Genomic DNA, 20,818 nt, shown 5'->3' on the forward strand with positions numbered 1-20,818 from the left:
TTCATCTGAAAGGTATAGTGCAACACTAATTGCATGTCTATTTGTCCAATTGGTTATCCCAAATTTTAAGTGTTGGCAGTTTTACTCATAATTAGTTAACTTACACCCCAGTGCAGATTATTTATTTCTATGGAATATTAACAGCATGCAGTTCCCCAATCCCCACATGCTAACAGGGTCTAAATTATAATGCTGAAATAAGTAAACTCTATGTACAGTATGGTTACCATGCCAAATGTAACTATTGAAAATGAATACAAATAATTGAAATGCACAAAACTGGCAATTCCAATACTTTTTCTAATCTACAAAGAGATAACTTTGGAAATACATTAGGATGATGCTTTGCCAACTGTACCAGATGTGTAGCATTAGAGACATGCATGCAAATGGTTGATTTCCTTTGTTGATTACTACCTGTGTGTTCAAATCAAATATATTTTAGTGCCCAAAAAAGTGTTGTGAAGTATGAAAATAAATAAAAATGCAAACTGACCAAAATATGATCTACCATAACTATCCTGATATTGATTAAGTCGTTTTACAGAAGTCATTGTAGCCCTTTTTTGGAGTGTTATGAGAAATGGCCCTTCCTAAACAGGATATTGTACTAAATCTGAATGAAAATAAGAAGATAAGAACCTTCGTTAAGTGGAAGAGTGGGCAGTGCCTCCACTCAGGACAGGACCTCTGGAGATTCCCTCCCTGGGAACTTAATCAGTAATCAAATCAAAGTAATTGGGAGCAGAAGAGCCACTACAACCAGCATATAACATAACCATAAGTATGTGAAAAATTTATAGTGTTGGTCTCTCGCTCTAATGAAATTAGTAAAGTGCTAATATGTGACAATCTTCTTAGAACTGCTGCAACTTATAATGTAATAAATAAACTCATCAAGAGGTACACAAGAGATCCCACTGAGCTCATTCTAACCGGGAGAGAATTACCGATACTGTTATTCCCAAAGCGCTTTTGCCCATACCATGAAAATGGGGGGGCCACGGTCTCTGGTAAGGAACCATCCAATGGGAGTTGGTGTGCACATTGGTGGTGGTTTAATAAGGTGATTGTTGTCTGATTCACGGGAACCACACCTGGAGAGTCAAATTAGGATTTTAAAGACTGAAAGGATCACCATTCCAGGATTATTGGCCACTAGCAGGAGCACTTGTTATTTATTTGTTTAATCATTTTGGAACTTAGATTACACTACATAGTGACTCTGCCCAATTTTAGGCAGTGTGGTCGCTTTGAGCACATTATTGGACTTTAATGTTATGTTCACAGTATGTGTACATTATTTTGAATTTGTTTATATGTGAATTTTGCACAGCTAGTATATTAATTTTATATGATTTACTGATTTTTCACATATTTTTACATCTATCAATAATTTTGCTCGACTTGGTGTATATTATTTGATTTATTGCACTAATTTGGTGAATAACCATAAGTATATAAATGCACACAGTATAGAAAAAATACAAGCTTTATAAAAGAAGAGAATAATAACAACAGTACACACATCCAACGCACAAACATGTATTATCAGCAAAGGACCTCTTAGGAGTCCAAGTGGAATTGTGCACATATACCAGGGAATAGTTATTAATAGTGACACCTCCAAATAAATGTTGAAGCAAAGTCCAGTGAAGGGGCCCTGAGGATAATGCAGGGACTGTTTTTGTGTCAGAGACCTGACAACAAGATCAGCGTTCACAGGGGTATCTTCCAAATTTTTTCCGACCAGCCTGGAATGGGACTTCTCACCTGGCAGAACTGTGGTGTGGCACTGGAACTCAGAGTCAGCCTATCAACTCTGCATTTAGTCCCTCCCTAGTAGTTTATAACAGTCTTTTCTGGTCTGGATGAAAATCAACCAGCAGAACTCCATGGACAAGACATATGGCTTAGTTCTTTCTTAGTCCACTTCCTGAAAACTCCCCTTTTAAAGCTATCAGAGTCCTTCAATCTGGGGTTTCTGACCCACCTAGCAAGGACAGGAAGTGATGTACATAAATATCTTTATGACAGTAGGAAGAACAGCCCCCTAAAATTACAAACAGTAGAGCAAAGCAGATCCCAACATTATTACTTTGTATAATATCACACTGTAAGAGTAAACCAGTGACATGTAGGACATATAGGAAATAAACTCATGCTGTCTGTAAAGCAATGTTTAGAAGACTGGGCTAGTAAGAAATCTTTTAATTTAGCTCCAAATCACAGCAATAATGCAGATTATCTTTCTTTTAAATGTGCTTTTAATTTAAAGTACAATTTTGTATTATTAGCAAATGATAAACTCTTAAGCCTGTGTATGTCTGGATGGCAGTCTGTTCTGCTGAACACAGACTATACCACTTCCCATAAATCTAATATCAATAGTATACAGACTCTCTGCAAATACACCCATACTTCTACTTGTGCCAGTGTAGCACTGACCTTCCTTGTAGTGAAAGTCCAAATATTTTAGGTGTCAATCACAATCTGGGGGCCTTAACAATGTATTTTTAAATGATGTGTGCATAGACATGCATGCATGTGTGAATGTTGTGCAGGGAATATATCCCTTGACGAAATCAGTAATGACTAAACTCTGGTTGAGATTTGTCTAGGTGGTTTTATATGGATTTTATAATGGACATTCATTTTTTAAGATTTTGTGTGTACACTAAACACATTTATTTTATGAATAGTTGGTGGCCTGCAACTTTTTGTTTGCATTTCTGTCACCTTGCAGAGCCAGATATGGTGTGAGGAAGGTTTGGAGGCAAAACTGATGTTTGCAGGTGCCCCTGGTCTGTGAGATCTCTCAGACATAGTTTAGGAATAACAGATTTCCTTTTAGAACTAAGTGGAATAAGAGAGGTACCATCTGACTCTTAAAAACACCATTCTAGCCAAAGTGTGCCTGCTAGTTGAACAGTCTGAATGGGGAAGGGTACATCCCTGCAGTAGTGGTGATCACAGAAGCAGGCATTGGTAAAGTGGTGCTGGGTGTTGCTGGCTTAGTGGCGGTGAAGGGTTGCAGGACCAGTGATGAGTGGTGCCCCCACAGGTGCTATCAACTGTAGCTTTAAATACTGGGAGCAGTCCTCCCAACCAGCAGCAGCAGTCAGTTAGTGGTGTGAGCTACCAGGACAGGGATTATAGTACCTGTGTGAGCTACAGCAGAAGCCAAGATGTAGGAAGGTGGTGTGAGCTGATCGGGCTGGAAATAAGGGTCGCATCCCATTACAACACCAACTTACCTGCTGCAGGGACAACTCTGGATATGCTTCCCAAAAGGTATGACTGTTGTAGATGGTGATGGCCTACATTGAAAGTGTTACCAAACCCACAACAGTAATGTATGCATGCTTGTTACACTCACTGTGGAATACAAGGGGTTAATCCTCTGCATTGTGTAAAAAGGCTGTTTAATGCTGTATGCATAGATATTCCTTTTCTATCACTGACTCCCGGATAAGACAGAGCCTTTGGAGTCAGGCTGTACATGCTCGGTTTGGTGTGTATTGCTAGAGAGTTTTTTTTTTGGGAGGGTTCATGTGATTAGCACAGGGCCAATCAGCACTGTCCAGACAGAGGGTCAGGGGTCCTGAAAACTGATAGGACAGCCAGTGCAAATATGAAAACTCCTCCTACATGTTTACCAGACACTGAAAGAAGTCACAAGACTGCTTTATACTGCTGATGAGAAAAGGTATTTAGCAGTGTATATTTACTAAAATTATAGCATTTCCGTGTTTTGTGTTCTGGGGAAGACCAGATATAGTGAATGCAGGGTCCCGGGTTTAGTAACACTTTAAGTGTCAATGCTACATGTACGATAGGATCTTTGGGATAAGCAAAAATAGTGTTGAAACCTGGCATACTGTATGTGATGAAACAACACAATTTAATAAATGTTGCACTATCTTTAGGGTGGACCCTGCATTTAGTGACAATACTGCTACCCTCCTCTAACCTACAGCGGTTTCTGCAAATCTATAACTGGTTGGATAACAGCCCTGTGAGACTCTTGTGTTCTTGTTTTTTTTTTTTTTTCTTTAAACTATTGTATATATAAATTTCACAGATTTCTGCAAATACCCGCAATTAGCTACCAGCACAGGAAATCTCACAGCACTAATTACCTATTTGAGTCGTATGCATGTCACATGAACTACTGGAGAGAGCCACAAATAAGTTATTAGTGATGGGAGGCTTCCTGTGACGGGAGCTCACTGCTGGCATGTGCGGAGTTTGCTGCAGGTTAGAGGAGATCAGCAGCATTGTAACTAAATGTTGGGTAGGGGCTCTGCTGCCTGCACACTAGCAGTAGAACTCCATAGACTTGTATGGGGCTGGGAGACTGATCAGTCTATGGAGTTTTACTTAGCACATACCTGTATGTGTTTTTTCAAGTATTTCAGAACAACTTATTAAACTCTAAACGACCTTAACAAACTTATTTGCTATTATCTTAAATATAATAAAGCAGATTTAATAAGCTACAAGTTTAAAAAATATATTGGAAGCCCATACTGCCTGCCATTTTGATGAAACCTTATTCTAAGCCCTTATAGTGCATACATTACATAACTAGTGATTTAGATCAAACTGTGTTAATGTGTTACATTACAAGTGGGCTCATGCAGATGCTATCTCCAACTCAGGTAGCTTGGTACAGACTTTTAGTCACAGAGCTTTGGAAAGTATCAATGGACTATAAGTGCGGTGATGTTACAGTGGCGGATGGGACTTGTAGTTTTCTCATTCGCAAATTTCTGTAAATGGATGACAAATTGAAATAATAAAATGACAGGAGCCGGTAGGGCGATGAGTCTGTAAGTTGGAGGAAAAGGGGGAGTTTGAACTTTGGGGCAGTGTAAAAAAAAATAAAAATATGGTTAGAAAGATGGACGTAGCTTTTAAGTGTCAGAAATGCACTCATGTACATATTTACTGAATGCAGCACAGCTGCAAACTAATTATACATTCTGCTGCAAAACGGACTACCAGAATAAGAAATATTTGGTAAAATTAACTATAAATGAATCCTGTTTCAGCTGTGGCATATGGTATTATCATTAGAATCCCCTTTTTACTGACACTCTCAAAGTGACAATTGTATTTCTTTATAGACAGCACTGCATTAAGCCATAACTTCTATTATAGTGCCATCCTGAAACCCATCACAAGATATAATGTAATATAAATCTCCTGACTCACAGGAAATACATGCCACAATATTTCTGTTCTGTAATACCTTCATGTTTAAGGCTGAACTCCAAGGAAAAATGATTCCTCCCTAGCAGTGGGGCTCCCCCAGCAGTGCAAGGGTTAAATGCTCATTTATACCTAGGGCACCAATAAAAAGGACTTTTACTTAGCTAATCCCTCATTCCCACAGGCTTCCTCCCTGCTATACAGCCTCTTCTCTAAGGCTAAATTCATGCCAGAAATTCAGGATGGTGCAAATTGTAGCCGCCAGCTCTGTTTATTATAATGTTAGGTCGCTGGCAGCTGCAGCTATACACAGCGTCCGCTCAGCCAGCGATTACCTGTGTTGATCACTGCTGGACGCACTTTGTGTGCACTGTGAATAGCTGTGGCCACTGGCAAACTGCCATTATAGTGAACAGGGCTGGCGGCTGCATCTAGTTGCTCACAGCAGCAGGATGAATCAAAATATTTCTGCCACTGCAATTTGCACTGGCCTAAATCGCTGGTGTGAATGTAGCCTAAGATGCTCCAGCACTTGTAGGCACTCTGACCTCAAGTAAAGCGCAGGGCCAATAGCCTGAATTAGTACATGAGGATGCTGAGAGCCCCCACAAGTCAGAGCATCAGGCAAAAGAGGAGAATCACAGCTGCTTGGGGAAGTGAGGGAATAGGTAAGTGAAAGTTCTGTTACTGTTATAATTATGTAACAGGTACAATCAGCGCAAACAAAAAGTGCAAACAATTGATTGCCAGCTGAACACTTAGGATCTTCACATCACCTCAAAGATATACAATAAAAAAATAAAGTGCAGCGCAAATATAAATGAAAAAGTCCAAAGTTTCTTAGAAAGCACCACAAGGCCCAGAGAACAGCACAAACATCCGCGTGTGGAAACAAAGATTTACACACGAGTCGAAATTCGGCCGGGAATTTTCGTCCGACAACCGATCTGACGGGTTTCGGCTTGTTAGTATGATGCTTCCGACAACCGACTCCGACTTTTCGGTTGAAAAAATCCTGGTGTGCAGGCTATAAAATTTTTGTCCTCCGTCCAAACACGTCCGATTTTCGTGCAGTCAGTACAGATTTCGACAGGGAAAAATCCTATGAGCAAGACTGGGCATGCTCAGAGAAGAAAGAACACAAAGAAAGCAAACCAACACATGACATCACTTCTGAAGTAGAATTCTGTCAGTCGACAAAATTCGTGTGGAGTCTAGAGCACATTCCAACCAACAAAACACCACTCTGGACAAAAGATGGACGACCGGTCGGCGGAAATTTGTTGCGTGTGTACTAGGCTTTAGGGATCCAAGGACAGAGAATGAGTGTCAAACCCTCCACCAACGAGTATCCTGCTCCCTCACCTTATAGGATGGACCCCTGAGCTAACAGGAAGTCATACACGCATGTCCCCCTGTATTGGGGTGAAGGTAACAACCAACAATGCAGACAGCAAACCAGTCAGACAGTCACCATGTACATGTGGATAAAAATAAAATCTAAGTGCTCTCTGCTAAACTTGACAAATCTTTATTAAAAGATAAGGAACACACTCACATGGTAAATGTAGTAAAACAGGCTCAAAAACACAGGATGGAGCTTTGTATTGCTTTCGTCTCACAGGATGTCAGCGGGTGACATCATCCAAAGGTAGCTCCTCCTCCTGTATTCATTAGAAGTAGAAAACTGCCCTTCCGACTTGAAGATGAATAAAAATATATTTATTGACGAATCCAAAAATCCATAGTTGACAAAAATATCAGAGACAGGGGACAGGACATAGTTGACGTGTTTCACAAAATTAAATTTGCTTAATCAGTTAATCATCAGTTAGGATTAAGCAAATTTAATTTCGTGAAATGCGTCAACTATGTCTTGTCCCCTGTCTCTGATATTTTTGTCAACTATGGATTTTTGGATTCTTCAATAAATATATTTTTATTCACTCTTAAGTCGGAGTTCAGTTTTCTACTTCTAATGAATACAGCTGCCGGGATTGCGGATCTAAGGAGCACCCGACTTGGATGTTTTGGACACTACACACCTGAGCGGTTTTCCCTGTGTATGTATGTGCTTAGCTCCTCCTCCTGTATGCGTTACGTCTAATGGAACCAGTATTTACTCGTACCCTAGGCAGAAAAGGATATTTTAAAGTGTTGCTAAACCCATAACAGTAAAACTAGTCTGTATATGTAGTAAAGCATGCTTGTTGTACTCACTGCAGGACCTAAGGAGTGAATCCTGCGCATTGTGTAAAAAGGCAGTTTGATCTTTTATTCTCTGATTCTCCCCTTCTTCCACTGTCCCTAATCCATCTCCTGATATGACAGAGTCATTGGAGTCACTCTGCACATGCTCAGTTTGGTGTGTATTGCTAGAGAATTTTTTTTTTTTTTGGGAGAGTGCATGTGATCAGCACAGGGCTAATCAGCACTGTCCAGACAAAGGGTCAGGGGTCATGCAGCCTCAAAGGACAGTCAGAGTAGAATGAAAAGTCCTCCTACAAGTTTTACCAAACACTGATAGAAGTAATAAGACTGCTATATACTGCTGATGAGAAAAGATATTTAGCAGTTTATATTTACTAAAATATTTGCATTTCCATGTTCTGTGTACTGTGGGAGACCAGATATATAGAATGCAGGGTTCTGACTTTAGTAACACTTTAACCCTCTCAGTGTGAGGGGAATGCCACTGCAAGGGATGATTTATTCTCTCCAGAGGTTGGTTTTAAGTCTGGCTTTGCAATTATATTATCACCTTGACAACAATTCAACATTGCTACAAAGTAACAAATATTTACTGTTCACTGAGCAATAGGGACAGATGACAGTATCATACTGTATACTACATATACTGTAGATATTTATATTTTACTGTATAAAACTAACACAGAGCTATATTTCACCCAGTTCAACCTTTCTTTTAGAAAAAAAAAAAGAAAAAAATACAAAACACAGTATTTGGTAATATATTTAGTTGCCGACCGCCGCAAGTACATATACTGCGGCGGTCAGCCCCCGCCAGGCAAAGTGACATACCGGTACGTCACTAGCCTCGGCTCCTTCACGGACACCTCCGTGCGGGTGACCGGCGGACCCGAGGTCCGCCGGTCACTCGCAATCGTCCGCTGTGAAGGGAGAAAGGCAGGCAGCTAATGTAAACAAAGCCGCCTGTCATTCTCCCCTGTGTAAAAGCACTGATCTAACTAACACTGATCTGCTATGTAGGACCGTTGATCTGTGCTGTTACACACACAGCCACATCCCTGCACAGTAAGAAGCACGCCCCTAGGGACACACATAGTCACTGCATCTCTAATAAAGTTAACCCCTTCCCTGCCAGTGTCATTTTTACAGTAACAGTGCATATGTATAGCACTGATTACTGTAGTAATGTCACTGGTACACCCAAAAGTGTCAAAAATGTCAGTCAAGGGTCCAATCTGTCGCAGTCCTGCAAAAAAAAAAAAAAAAATCGCAGATCGCCGCCATTACTCGTTAAAAAAAAAAACACCAAAAATGACAGAAATCTTTCCCTTAGTAAATGCAATAACTTTTGCGCAAACCAATCAAAATACGCTTATTGTGATTTTTTTTTTTACCAAACATAGGTAGCAGTACACAAATTGGGCAAAAATTTTAAAAAATTTTGATTTTTACATTTTTTTTCGGAATTTCATATAAAAAAATATGAAAAATATTATTTTTGCAAAATTGTCGCTTTTTTTTGATTATAGCGCATGATCAAGAAATTGCACAGGTGATCAAATACCACCAAAAGAAAGCTCTGTTTGTGGAAAAAAAAGGACGTCAATTTGTTTATTTACAGCGTCGCACGACCGCGCAATTGTCCGTTAAAATCACACAGTGCCGAATCGCAAAATACCCCCTGGTCTGAAAGGGGGTAAAATCTTCCGGGGCTTAAGTGGTTAAAACTGAATGAACTTAAAAAAAAAACAAAAGACAGATTAACTTAACCTTAAGCAAAGCTATATATGTCAATACTTACCTTTGGTTCAATGGTCTGACACCCGCCAGGCCCCTTCCCAATGCTGACATCTTCTCCCCGGAGTCCTCCAGGTGGTGGCTTTTGGCCATCTTGGGATGGCGTCACTTCCACACGTGCACAATAGTGCAGTCTTCCTGGCACACTCTATGTACATTCTACAGAAGACTGTGAGCAGGCAGGTAGGTTTGTTTTATTGCATGTCTTTTCTCCAAAAAGAGCCTGTCTGCTCACAGTTTACCCACTTCATGCCTGCACTATAGCCAAAAGATGACTTCAGCGTGGGACTAAAATGCCAGGAGAACATACCTTGGTCCTTTACCCCATGATCCGCTGTCAGCCAATGATCACGTCATGTAAACAGAAGCCGGTCATCTGCTTTTTTTCCCTTCAGCCTGGGAAAAAAATAAAGCCAATCACCAGCTTCTGTAAGAGGAACATTAATCCCACACTGTCCCCACAAATGCTGCTAACCAGTGCCCACCAGTACTGCTAATGAGTGCCCACCAGTGCCACCTATCAGTGCCCATCAGTGCTTCTAATCAGTGCCTCATCATTAGTGTCACCTGTCAGTGCTGCCAGTCAGTGCCACCTATCAGTGCCCATCAGTGCCGCCTATCACTGCCCTTTAGTGCTGCATATCAGTGCTCTTCAGTGCCACCTATCAGTGCAGCCTCATCAGTGCCTCCTGATCAGTGCCACTTATCAGTGCAGCCTATCAGTGCTCATCAGTGCAGCCTATCAGTGCAAATCAATGAAGGAGAAAAATTACCTGTTCGGAAAATTTTATAACAAACTATGAAAACTGTTTTTTTCAACATTTTCTGCCTTTTTTTGCTTGTTTTGCAAAAAAGAAAAATCCAGTGGTGATTATATACCTCCAAAAGAAAGCTCTATATGTGTGAAAAAAAAAATGATAAAAATTTCATATGGGTATAATGTAGCATGACCGCGCAATTGTCATTCAAAGTGTGACAGCGCTAAAAGCTGAAAATTAGCCTGCGCAGGAAGGGGGTATATGTGCCCAGTAAGCAAGTGGTTTACATAGCGATTAGTTCCACTTTAATTTACTGTATTAATTACACATTAGAATCTATAAGCATTTTCTATCGTGCATAGATCTAGCTGTACATTTCACTACAAGCTAAAGGCTATGCATATAATATAGCTTAGTTTATGTCAATGTAAACCTAAACACTGGACTTACAATATAGGAGAGATCCTGGGTGCATAATATGTCTATGCATCTGCCTAAACAATATGTGTTATACATATGCCACTGTCACCGTCATGTGAAGCATAGCAGTGACGCAAGACACCTAGCAGAACAATAGAACTTCTGATAAGGTTTATTGGACTTTAGCCTTCACTAGAGCATATGTGATACATTAGTGCTGCAAATGACCCTGCCTCCTGTTCAGGCAATTCAACAAGTGCTTAATGGGAGGAGATAGCTGCTAACCATAAATAAGGCTGAGAGCTGAATTGGAAGAGTAGGTTCAGCTGCTCTAGACTCTGCTCTGCTCTCTCCCTTCAGCACTGTAATAACCATTAGCACCATGGACAGCGGCTTTCTCAAGCTGGATGCTGCAGAGTTCTTGGAGATTTGGCAACGTTTTGACTCTGATGGTAAGCCACCAGCTCCACAAATGTTTTTATATTTCTTTAAGTCTGTTTGAACTAGGTTAGCAAAACACACAGAGAAAATTTGATTTAATCTAAACACACATATAATACTGTGTAGCAGTGTATAGACTGTATAGAATGATGCTAACCTATGTAAAGGCTTGTATAGACTTTGTTTTATATTTAAGAGTTTGGGCACAGGGGCAATAGACCTGCTTTTGGCTGTAATGTGAATAGATTTTATTAGACTAGATGTATAAAAAAAAGGAAGTGGAGCAGGTCTTAAAACAGCCATATAATAGTCATTCATATTACAAAAGTAATTAGAAATCTGTAGTCTTGTGATTGAAGCATAAATATAACTACAGTCAAATACAGATAAAAAAAGTTAGTTTATGTATGTCCTATAATAGTATTCAAAGTATGCAAAGTAAGGTATTCTATAGGCAAAACAAACACTATGAGAATGACAATATGCAATTCATTTTAGAAACATGCTAGTTTTATTAGCTTTTGTCTAATTTAGCTCTACTGTGTGTGTGTGTGTGTGAACGTGAGATAGGGATATGTATGCATGTGGGATAGGGACCTTAGATTGTAAGTTCCTTGAGAGTAGGGGCTGGTGTGTATGTACAATATGTAAAGCATATAAACTGTTGGCACTGTGTATGAAAATACTTGTAATAATAATAATAAAAAAAATATATATATATATATATATATATATATATATATATATATATATATATATATGTGTGTGTGTGTGTGTGTGTGTGTGTGTGTGTGTGTGTATGTGTGTATATATATATATATGTGTGTGTGTGTGTGTGTGTATATATATATACAGTATATGTCTAGATAGATAATGTATGTATGTATTTATATCATACACAACACAATATACTAAAGGTTCTGTACTTGTTCATTAATAACAATTGTAGACCTAATTACTGCAACATTTTTACAACTGTCAACTCCCATTCCTCTAGCGGTTGACAGTATCGCTTCACTAAATAGATTATGAAGGCAAAGTATTTTCCATTTCTAAGGAAATAGGATGTAATTTACTTAGTAAAAGACTTCCAATCATCGGAAATATCAACAGTGTAAAATACCGTGTATAACCCGCTATTGTTGACCTTGCCTCACCCTCCAGATCAGCCTTCTATTATTTTTTTTTATTTATTTTTTTCACATTAAGGACATGCAGAGCAAAGCCTATTTGATAAGGCAGTTGAAACAGTGATGAGGAACTTCGGTAAACCAAAGTAGACAAATGTATTTCAACTTTTTAATTATTTACAGAAATCAGAACAATAACAAATGATTGTTGATTGGTTTACATGCTTTATTGCATCTGTTTTATTCTAATTTAAGGAGCCAAATAATTAATTTTATATACAGTATAACTAAAAATAGTGTGGGATAAATTCTATGCTTGTAGGTACTAGTTTAGGACTTAAATGTAACAGTCATTATTATGTAATTAAAATATATTTTCTATGTATTTAGACAATGGTTACATTGAAGGTAAAGAACTTGATGATTTCTTTTGCCACCTTCTTAAGAAGCTAGGCACAGTAAGTAACTTCTATCTTCTACTATTATGGTTTATATTTAATAACTCAAGATTTTAATGGTAACTACTAGTTTTATACATACGTTTGTGAATGTATATTTGCACATGCATTTTCAGTCTGTACATAAATAATGGTAGCATATATTTGTGCATAAAAGATAATTATAAGAGATGAGCTGCATTCATTTGGCTATATACATTAACAATCTACTGTATGTATGTCTGTATTGTGCATATTTATTTCACATATTCTTAAGTGCAGGCTTAATAATACTGCAAGATGTTATTCAGGTTATATCTTTGTTTCCTCACTTGACGAAGATGAACCTGTTACTGCTTGCCAATAAGATGCTATGGTGAACAGACTGTCAAGTATGAAGAATTATGTGTTTTCTTGATTACTGCTTGATTTGATATATTATTTAAATGTTGACTTATGAGATGTAGTCAGAATCTATTTCTATTTAAAATATTGCTTTGTTGGAATATGCTTTTGAAAAAGTTGAAAGAGATTGCATGTTAATAGTATTAAAGTTACATATTGTATTATCTATTTTTACCATAGTAGAAATAACTTGGTACCTAGAGTTGCTAATTGTTACAACAGATTATGTGACCACAAATGAACCACAACTAGAAACGATAAATAGATACATTTATAAAGCAGTATACAAGGACTGTCATCCTCATCCTTCTTTTTCTACCTGCTGAGTCACTAATCCAGAAAAAGAACATGCATTTCAGATGTCGGACCCCTGTCATGCACACGCTTGTTCACAGTCACTGATTTGCCATGTATTAAAGTAAAGATAAGAATGACAGCCTGGGAAAATTCACTTTCATAAAGAAGTCAGTGATTGCTGCTCCCATATTTCTATCCTGACAGTTTGCATTTAATAGAAAAGGAACCTACGGAGCAAGCTATATTACACTTTTAGATAGGCACAATTAAAATGGTATAGACAAAACACGGGCAGCGCACAGTAGTGGTATATATTTGAGGGATGACCCATAACCCATACACAGTCAGTGAGAGATAACATGGAAATCGTTTATTCACAATTGAAGATTGAGAGATAAAACACCAAAGTACAAGTGGTTACCATGTGGTTCTGGTGGCCAGCGAAGACGTTGACAAGGTTCCGCGTGTGTGCACCAAATAGACTGATTGTCACTCTCACTCGAGTGAGAGTGACAATTAGTCTATTTGGTGCACACACATAGGGACCTTATCAACGTCTTTGCTGGCCACCAGGACAACATGGTAACCACTTGTACTTTGGTATTTTAACTCTTAATCTTCAATTGTGAATAAACTGGTGGCCAGCGAAGACGTTGACAAGGTCCTGTGTGTGCACCAAATAGACTGATTGTCAGTCTCACTCTTGGGGTGTTGAAGAACTCTAGGGTTCTTCAACTCCCCAAGAGTGAGAGTGACAATTAGTCTATTTGGTGCACACACAGGACCTTGTCAACTCTTCGCTGGCCACCAGGACCACATGGTAACCACTTGTACTTTGGTATTTTAACTCTCAATCTTCAATTGTGAATAAACTGGTGGCTAGCAAAGACATTGACAAGGTCCTGTGTGTGCACCAAATAGACTCATTGTCACTCTCACTCTTGGGGTGTTGAAGAACCCTAGGGTTCTTCAACTCCTCAAGAGTGAGAGTGACAATCAGTCTATTTGGTGCACACACACGGGACCTTGTCCACGTCTTTGCTGGCCACCAGGACCACATGGTAACCACTTGTACTTTGGTATTTTATCTCTCAATCTTCAATTGTGAATAAACGATTTCCATTTTATCTCTCACTGACTGTATGGGTTATGGGCCATCCCTCAGATATATACAACTACTGTGCGCTGCCCGTGTTTTGTCTATAATGTTTTGCATCTACATCCCATGCCAGGGACTGGCAGCATTGTTAGTGGTTTATTCATCAAAGTGACCACTGGCTCAATTGATTATTTTTCCATAAGGGGTGTTTTGGATTGCAAGTGCCTGGACTTTATACAATTTTCTTAACAATTAAAATGGATCTATCAGTAAGACTGTACAAATAAGTTCCCAACATGTTACAAAATACAGCAACTTTATAATTAAAAAAAAAATAAAATTTGCTTAATGTATCATTAAAAAGCAATTTTGAGTTCCACTCAATGACTTTGCTTTGCATTCAGCTGCAGGCAGGAGTAAGCAATTTCTCAGTCCCCTCTTCCTAATGAACAGACTGTAACAGCCACGCCAGGGGCTGATCTGTGGCAGACAGCTTCTTGCTGTCTTTCACTTACAGAAAGCCCAATGTACCAAAAGGTCCTCGTTGCATTCAAAGAGTGTCAAGCCTACTTTAGAGTTTTAAAACTGATTAATGATAAATTAACAGAAAAACAGGAATTAGCACAGACCGGACATCAGAAAGCAGACACACATGTGAGAGGCATTCTGGATTCTGGCTGCAGCTGGCAGTATATCTTATGGCCCATACATACACAGGATTGGAAGATTTGACAAAAAATATGGCTTTCAAAGTGATCTTAGGATAATCTGATCGTTTTAATACAGCTTTCGAGAGCCGATCAGTTCATCTGATATTTTCCGATCGGACATGCACGAAAGGTTTTCTTGTACGATATTAGATCTTATGGTTTTCGTATAATAAGTACAGTTGTCGTTCGAAAATACAATAAAAATACATTACAACACAATACATCACTTCCAATTTTTTATTCTGTTATACGAGAATTTTGGTAACTTTAGTAAACTCTTTCGATATGCGACTAGCATGCAAAGAAAACCAGACAATCTATCTTCTGATTTTTGGATTGTTTGTAAGGGTCATTAGACAGCATGAGTAGATAACTTCTAGATTTCACATGTCATCTGAAACTGCTTGTTAAGGCAACACCTGTTGTTGATTTAGTATAGGGTTTTGCTTTGCTGTTAGATTCCTTATATACTTGCATATTGTACAGATGTAAACAGGACAAACAATCATGAATGAGAATCATTCTATAAAAGTCTCAAACTCAGGAACATAAATAGGGAGATTCATTTATTACAATGAGGTTAATAGTTCTCAGGTATTATAAACATCAAAGGACAAACAGAATTCAAGTCAGATTTCCCTAAGTAGGAGCTCAGATAATAACATAGCTTTTAGCAGCTTCCCCTAAGGTGAAGCACGATGCTTTCAATGTACATTGCAAAATGCTTTCAAATTACATTGCAAAGCTTTACCACGCCCTTTTGCCATTAGGAACAATAGCTAACGTTGGATGAAACTGTAGTTTAGCCATGAGTTGGTCCAGCTTTACTAGCACTATATTACTTTGTGTGCATATCTCAATTTACACTGCAGTAAATATACATTGTAATCTCATTGAATCTAGTAACTATTAATAGAGGGAATGTAAGATAAGTTACTGTTTATTTTCAATGTGTACCTATTTTGATTCATTCCAATTTATTTAAAGGATACTAAATGCTTTTGGTGGCATTATTTACATGATTGCACTGCCTGGCGTTGCCCTCTTTTCTTATATAGATTTTCTATTCCCCTTCAAGTTGCTATTGGAATGACACTGCAAATACCATCTTTGCTAAATGACCACCGAGATAAAACCTGTTTCAAGATGAGAACAAAAAGGTGCAGATTTATTTTAACATGTAATAATAAAACAGGATGTTAGCATGACATCCAAAAACACAACAACAAAGATACAATAAAATCATTGGGACGCCATTGAAATATAGGATTAGGACCTAGTACAGCACCTCCCAGTTCCCAAAGGGGGGGTGTTTCATGTACTGGGTCGCCTCCGCTTATCGACGCATTTCGCTATAATGCTTCGCTTTCTCAAGACCAATTTAGGAAGGAAATCCTATTCTGTTAAAAACAATAAATATATGGTACATATAGATATGTACCAATTTCATTGGTTCCTTTATATACAAACATATATTTCATCTCAATATAAGTGAGTTGACAATCCCCAAGAACAGAAGACTTACAGCAAGGTCAGCTGAATCCGTAGTAGGTCATAATATGCATGTCTTTTGGGCGGACACAGGGACCACAAAGTATGCCATGTATGGATGCACCATTGCAAACAGGTAACTTAAAGTTCCAAAATCACCATAGCCAGTATAGAAAGGACAGAAAAAAATAAAATAGAACCTGTAACTGCTATACATTTATCTTCTTATATTATCCCTTTCCTTTTTGCCCTCCCCTGATTGGTCATCTTTTTCACAACCCGGAAGTTCCGGTTAGACACGTGGGAAGTGGAGGTCACCCAGTACATGAAACACCCACTCTTTGGGAACTGACACCAAAGATGTGTGAGCTAGGGAGGTGCTGTACTAGGGCCTTATCCAATGTTTCGATGTTGTCCCAATGATTTTATTGCATCTTTGTTGTGTTTTTGGATTTCATGCTAACATCCTGTTTTATTATTAAAATCAAATATTTGATACTTTTATACTATAAGTGTGTTGGTCTCATGCTAATGCCAGTAAAGTCCACCTTTGGCAGAACGGGGTTCTGCCCCTATTTGTTCTTATAATATTTGGGATGTGGCATAGGTAGAGGTCTCTTTATATATGTTACATGATAAGTCCCCAAGACACTGCCTTGTGTCCGGTGAATCTTTTCGGGTAGAAGCTCATGTGTTGATTTGGACATAGAAAGTGGTAAAACACAAGCACTTTGCAGCCCTACTCATGTTTTTTTGTGTATTTTTAATAGCTTAGTTACATTAACCACTTGACCTCCGGAAGATTTACCCCCCTTCATGACAAGGCCATTTTTTGCGATACGGCATTGCATTACTTTAACTGACAATTGCGAAGTTGTGCAACACTGTACCCAAAAAAAAATGATGTCATCCTTTTCCCACAAATAGAACTTTCTTTATATTGGATCACTAGTGTGTTTTTTATTTTTTTGTGCTATAAACAAAAAAAAAACTTCATTTTTAAAAAAAAATAAAAAATTTTTACTTGCTTCTATAAAGCATATCACAAAAAAAAATGTAAAAAATCTAATTTCTTCAATAATTTAGGCAAATATGTATTCTGCTACTTGTTTTTGGTAAAAAAAAAAAAAAAAAATTTGTGCGAACATTATAGTGTCTACAAACTATGGGATATATTTATGGTATTTTCCTTTCTTTATTTTTTTATATTAGTGATGGCGGCGATCAGAGACTTATTGCGTGAATGCGATATTGCGGCGGCCATTCGGACACTGACTGACACCTGTGGCACTAATACAGTGATTAGTGCTAAAAAATATACACTGTTGCTGTACTAATGACACTGGCTGGGAAGGGGTTAAACATCTGGGGAGTTCAAAGGGATAACTGTGTGCCTAGCCAGTGTTTTTGTGTACACAGTGTGCTGCTTTGACTAGGAGAAGAGACTGGTCTTTGTGTCTGCTTTGCAGAGACACAGGATTGGTTCTTTCTTCCCTGTCAGAACTGAGCTATGCCTTAGTTACCTAGGCATATCTCAGTTCTCCGCGTTTTACCGCCAATCGGTGAGTGGCGGAGGACATCGAGTCCTGGGGACCAGCAGATCAGCTTGTGCTGTGAATTATTACAGCAGAAGTGGACCAGGTGCCCCCGGCAGGCGGAAATGCAGAACAACACATATATACTGTATATATATATATATATATATATATATATATATATATATGTGTGTGTGTGTGTGTGTGTGTGTGTGTGATGCTGCCCACAGCTGCCACCCTGCAGCAGTAAAAGTACTATAAGCCAGTTAGCAAATGGTTCCAGTTTCTCCAGAAAAAAAAATTAAATATTAATTTACATACAGAGAGGATGCTTAGTACCTCAGACACAAGTGCATTGTACCAGTGCACGCTAGTCCCTTTTGTTAGTAAATTGGTCATACTGGATCCCCCTTGGCTGCAAAGCTAAAATACTCTGCAGTCTACTTCATGCCTCTCAAAAAACTAGATGTAAAAAATTGTCAATGCTAAGAAGATTCTCTAACCCACAAACAAGATTCTAACCTGCTCTAGAAGTTTAAGGCCTCATGCACACCGGACGTTTTTAATTACTTCAATACCGGACACTCTTACCCCCTTCCTGCCCAGGCAAATTTTCACATTTCAGCGCTGTCACACTTTGCATGACAATTGCGCAGTCATGCAACACTGTACCCAAACTACATTTTTATCATTTTGTTCACACAACTAGAGCTTTTTTTGGTGGTAGTTTATCACCGCTGTTTATTTTTTTATTTTTTGTGAAATAAATGAAAAGAAGACCGCAAATATTGAACATAAAATGTGTTTTTCTTCTTTCTGTTATAAACTTTTGCAAATAAAAATTCATTCTTCACATATTTGGGCCAAAATGTATTCTGGATATTTCTTTGGTGAAAATAACCCAAATCAGTGTAGGTTATTTAGTTTATAAAAAAGTTATAGAGTCCACAAACTATGGTATATATCTAAAAATTGATCAACCCTGATGTACTGACAGCCTATCTCATTTCTTGAGGCCCAAAAATGTCAGCACACTACACATATCCCCCAAATATCCCCTTTTTGGAAAGTAGACAGTCCAAGGTATTTAGTAAGAGTCATGGCAAGTTTTTTGATGTTGTCATTTTTTGTCATAATGTTTTGGAAAATTAAGAATTTTTTTTGTACATACTGTCAGCAGTGCAGCACAGCGTCATCATATAACTGATCTTGTGGTGATCAGGGACACTGACTGGTGACAGTACGAAAAGAAAAACGTGTAATTTTTTTTCTCTCTTTTTTTTAGTACATTTTTTTTGTTTACGATTTTTTTAACCACTTTACCACCGGAGGATTTTCCTGCTTTACGTCCAGGCCACTTTTTGCGATTCGGCACTGTGCGACTTTATCTGACAATTGCGCGGTCATGTGACGCTGTACCCAAATTAAATGTATGTCCTTTTTTTCCCCACAAATAGAGCTTTCTTTTGGTGGTATTTAATCACCTCTGCGATTTTTACTTTTTGTGCTATAAACAAAAAAATAGCGACAATTTTGAAAAAAATAAATAAATATTTTTCACATTTTTTTATATGAAACCCCCCCCCCCCCCCCCAAAAGAATGTAAAAATCTAAATTTTTTAACATTTTAGGGCAATTTGTTTTCTTCTACATATTTTTGGTAAAAAAAAAAATCGCAATAAGCGTATTTTGATTGGTTTGCGCAAAAGTTATCGCAGCTACTAACTACGGGAAATTTATGTCATTTTTATTATTTTTTTTTAACTAGTAATGGCGGAGATCTGGCGGCGATCTGCGATTTTTTTTTGCGGGACTGCGACATTGCGGCGGACAGATCGGACCTTTGACTGACATTTTTGACACTTTTGGGGGTACCAGTGACATACTACAGTAATCAGTGCTATAAATATGCACTGTTACTGTACAAATGACACTGGCAGGGAAGGGGTTAACTTTCATTGGTGATCAAGGGGTTAATGCATGCCTGGTGCTTACTAACGTGTGTGGGGGGAGGGGACTGTGTGACACAGGCACAGATCGCAAGTTCAGCTATGCTGAATCCTGCAATCTGTCACTGCCTGTCACTTAGGAGATCCGCCCGCTTTGTTTACACAAGCGGGCGGATCTCCACACTCGATCCCTGATGATCAGGGAAGAGCGGCGGTGATCACCGCCGCTCCTCACCTGGCCCGACTCCCGCTGTGACTGAATACACACAAGGGAAGGAGTCCAGCGACGTAGGTCTACGTCGCAGGACGATAACGAACCACTTTGCCGCAGTAGGCTCAATGTGAGCGGTCGCCAGAGCAATATAATGTTATCATAGTAACATTGTACGTTTTACACATTATGATTGCTTACAGCAATGAATTTCATTTTAGTCACATGGTACAGATGGGCTGTTATTGCCACTGTCTGTATCATGTGATCACTGTGACCAATCACAGCTAGCAACACAATTCTACACAATAGATGGCATGAAAGGAAGCCATCCATTGTTCACAATTGTCATGTGATCAGCTGTGATTGGTCACAACAGTCACATGGTACCGGCAGCGGGCTGGTACACTGATCAGTCATCGGCTGTATTCGATGGACACAGCCAGTGCCAGATCGCCCCATGGCGCAATCAGGGATGATGCCATATGACGTCCACCCAGATCGAGCAAAGTCTGGTTAAAGCTGCTCCTAGGGGCATCTGGCAGGTTTTTTTTTCTGCATGTTAGCCTATGTGTGCTTTTAGCAGCGTTTAGCAGCAGGGGCTTTTAGAGGCAGGAAAAAAAAAAACACTACCAGTGCATCCAGGAGCAGCAGAGTTTAGCAGAAAAAAAAAAATACTTGAGGCTGCTAAACACTCCTGAACGTATGTT

At 38.8% G+C, this 20,818-nt stretch overlaps 1 protein-coding gene across 1 annotated transcript in view; it reads left to right on the forward strand.

Annotated features, from left to right (window-relative positions):
* Nucleotides 1-10,679: 10,679 nt before the first annotated feature.
* Nucleotides 10,680-20,818, forward strand: part of SCGN (secretagogin, EF-hand calcium binding protein) — a 109,752-nt gene continuing 99,613 nt past the window's right edge. Inside the window, exons 1-2 of the mRNA XM_082259262.1 lie at nucleotides 10,680-10,855; nucleotides 12,365-12,432. Coding sequence (XP_082115388.1) covers nucleotides 10,786-10,855; nucleotides 12,365-12,432 — 138 coding nt within the window. The 5' untranslated portion in view covers nucleotides 10,680-10,785. The remainder of the gene's footprint in view (nucleotides 10,856-12,364; nucleotides 12,433-20,818) is intronic.

This window comes from Pelophylax lessonae (genome assembly GCF_965119305.1).
Source record: "Pelophylax lessonae genome assembly, chromosome: 5".
Taxonomy (NCBI): domain Eukaryota; kingdom Metazoa; phylum Chordata; class Amphibia; order Anura; family Ranidae; genus Pelophylax; species Pelophylax lessonae.